The sequence below is a fragment of the Podarcis gaigeae genome (assembly GCF_964106915.1).
Source record: "Podarcis gaigeae genome assembly, chromosome: 5".
In the NCBI taxonomy this organism is placed as follows: domain Eukaryota; kingdom Metazoa; phylum Chordata; class Lepidosauria; order Squamata; family Lacertidae; genus Podarcis; species Podarcis gaigeae.
The window spans coordinates 28,568,412-28,571,631 of NC_139681.1; the positions used below are offsets into that span (position 1 = coordinate 28,568,412).

The 3,220-nt window shown below is 53.8% G+C and overlaps 1 protein-coding gene across 1 annotated transcript; it reads left to right on the plus strand.

Annotated features, from left to right (window-relative positions):
* ADO (2-aminoethanethiol dioxygenase) lies at window positions 1-3,220 on the plus strand. Its single transcript, XM_083740122.1, has 2 exons — window positions 1-61; window positions 713-3,220. Exon 2 carries the CDS (start codon window positions 1,145-1,147, stop codon window positions 1,931-1,933), a length of 789 nt encoding a protein of 262 aa, XP_083596248.1. The 5' UTR covers window positions 1-61; window positions 713-1,144; the 3' UTR covers window positions 1,934-3,220.

Sequence of the window (3,220 nt, forward strand, 5' to 3'; positions counted from 1 at the left end):
CTTAATGGTCCACTCACTGCTGCAGCAGTCCTGTAGATCTGCACTGATTCTTACTTCTCAGGTAAATACTAGGCATATTAGTTTAATGTCAATGGCAACAGGTGAAACAAAGGACCTGAAGTCAGTTGTGATCACTGTAAAAATGATCTATTCTTGCTAACCTAGCTGAAGAGAGTGATGCATTTCACTGGACTTAGGCTAAACTACACAAGTGTGGAAAACAAAATATTTGTGTCACGAAAATTCAGTGTTGTTGATACATACAAACCTACGCCTTAAGCAAAAGTTGTGAGAGGTAGAATCATAATGCTACTCTTCTATATTGGAAAGGCACAGTACCAATTTAAAATTTAAATGGTTCATTTTTCATTATTAAATGTTGTTTTTAAATACATATGTTCTTTCTGACTTAAGATGTGTGCGTCCTTTATGAAAGAAATATCCTAGAGTGTGGTGGGAGGGGCAAGCTCTGGAACTGTCTGCCAGAAATCTGCCCCACATCCTTCAAAACGAGGCTGTGTACACATTTAAAGCACATTCTTTCCCTCAAAGAATCCTGGGCGCTGTAGTTCACCCTTCACAGAGTTACAATTCCCAGCAACCCTTAGCAAACTACAGTACCCAGAATTCTTTGAGGAGGACATGGTGTGCCAGCAACCAGAACGTGTAAACATTCCTAAACAGAAGTTTGCTGGGTGACCGTTTTTTCCAGGAGCCCAAAGACGCCTGCGGCCCAAGCCAGAAGGTTATGCCGTTTACCAGCCGCTGACGGAGGCGGCCTGTCACCCCGAAGGAAAACACTCTTCAGACACGCGGCCCCATCTGCCTCATGGGAATTGTAGTCTCTCCGAGAGAAAGGAAAGGAGAAGGCCGGCAAGTTTTGCCCCATTAAAACCCTCCGTCCCCTTCAGCTTTCCTTTTTTAAAAAAAACAGGGAACCCCGTGAAGGTGCGTTTCAAACAAACAAACAAAAAAAAGAAACTCCGCAGGGAGAAACGGTCGAGGAAGAGAACTACACTCCCCATAATGCCTAGCGGGACCAAAGGGGGGAAAGGGAGGCGGAAAGCGGACGAGGCGGCGCGTGCGCAGAGCTTCGCACCATCCGCTGTGGGGAGGCAGCGGCGGCGGCGGCGGCGGCGGCACGATGCCCCGCGACAACATGGCCTCCCTGATCCAGCGGGTGGCCCGGCAGGCCCGCCTCACGTTCCGTCCGCCAGGCGGTAACAACAACAGCGGCGGCGGCGACGGGAGCGGGCCTCGCTTCGCGGAGAACCTGCACCGCCTGCAGCAGCTGCTGAACGAGGTCCGGGCCGAGGACCTGCGCCTGTCCCCGCGGGGCCCGTCGGCGGTGCCGGGCCTGGCGCAGCCTCCCGTCAGCTACATGCACATCTGCGAGACGGAGAGCTTCAGCATGGGCGTCTTCGTGCTGCGCGCCGGCGCCTGCATCCCTCTGCACGACCACCCGGGCATGGACGGGCTGCTCAAGGTGCTCTACGGCACGCTGCGCATCGCCTGCTTCGACGCCCCCGACGGCGGAGCCGGGGGAGCCGGGGCGGGAAGCGCCACCTCCGCGGGGGCGTCGTCGTCGGGGCAGCCCCCTCCTGCTCGCTCCCGCCGGCGCGCCCTGCTCCGCTCGCACCAGCTCTACACGCCCGCCTCGGCGCCGTGCCTGCTGTCACCGCACACCGACAACCTGCACCAGATCGACGCCGTGGGCGGGCCCGCCGCCTTCCTCGACATTCTCGCGCCGCCCTACGACCCGGAGCACGGGCGGGACTGCCACTACTTCCGCCTGCTGGACGGGCAGAGCCTGCCTCCGCCCGCCGCCGACCCTCCGGGGCTGCCCAAGGAGGTGTGGCTGCTCGAGACGGCCCAGGCGGCGGATTTCTGGTGCGGCGGAGAGCCCTACCCGGGGCCCCAGGTGTCCCCTTGAAGGACCATCCCCAGACCCGCCATGCTCCTGGCCTGAGCTGCCCGCCATCCGCTTTAGACGGAGGGAAGATGCGAGCCCTTTTCTCGTCCCCAAGGCCCGCCGGGAAGGGAGTGCCCAGCTCGCCCCAGGCCCCTCGACACTCTAGCTTCCAGAGGTGCTGATGGCTGCGGTTGGGGAGAGCAAAGCCATAGGAAGAGTCCTGCCCATTCACTGGCCAGAGGCTCCCCCCCCCCTTCTGAACTTGCAGCTTCCTTCCTTCCTATTGCTGCACCACACAAAATGCCCTACTTCCACGAGGGGATTTATTGGGAGGTGTCTTGATTTGTTTTAGGGAGATAAGTCAGCATCTGCTGCTACTTCTGGTTCAGTTATTTCAGAGAGCATGAAGAACTCAACTCCACTGGCTTAAGGTGGAGGGGCAGATCTGCAGGCGACATTAAATGAAGAGTTAAGGAAGGAAAACAGGTCCCACACCTACTCCAAACCCGCATTTCAAATGGTACACATAGAAGTAGGGTATTTTTTAAGGGTGGATGTTGCCCTCCCCACCTGCAGGCAAATTCCCAGTAGCACAACAGCCAACTCCTACTTGGCATACAAACTGAGAACACTTAAGGTGGGCACTGCCTCTTTTCTGGCCAAGAACGTGGCCTGAGCTGCTTTGTTTTGTGTGTGTGTCTCAGCTGCTTGGAGCGGAGAGGGGAACCATCATCCACTCAGGACACATACTGTATTCCACAGCTCTTCCTGCAAGGAAGCTACTACAAAATCCGGAGCCTTCCTCTCCATTCTGTGCGTGCAAAGCAGTCAGGTGCCATTGTATTTATTCCTACTGGTTGCTGTGAAGATATGGAAGAATAGGTTTGGTTAAAAACAACAACTACACTACTTGGCTTAATTTAGAAATAAACTTTGGGCTGCAAACCCCCCCTCTTTTTTCCTTTTGCTACAGCTGAAAAAAATTAAGGCAATAAGAATTCTTCCCTAAAGCTTGCTAGTTAACTTTCCCTATGAATGGTCCAGTACTTTTCAGTTCCCATGTCAATTCAGACTGATGAGGATGTTGTCCTGCTCCTTCTCTCCTGGGTGGATTTGGGAGAAAAAAATGTGCTGAAAAGCCAATAATGATACTAAATTGGCTGGAGCAGAGAGCAGTTCGGTATATAACTGAAATTCAGGTTGCATCCTGTGCAAGGATGCTGCCAGGTTAGAAATTATCCTGTGGGGGAGAAATATTGTATTAAGAAACATGATTTTTAGATATTAAAAACTGAGAATTCCTGATTA

Excerpts from the sequence above, each read along its gene's own strand:
- ADO (XM_083740122.1), top strand. The coding sequence starts at position 1,145 with ATGCCCCGCGACAACATGGCCTCCCTGATCCAGCGGGTGGCCCGGCAG.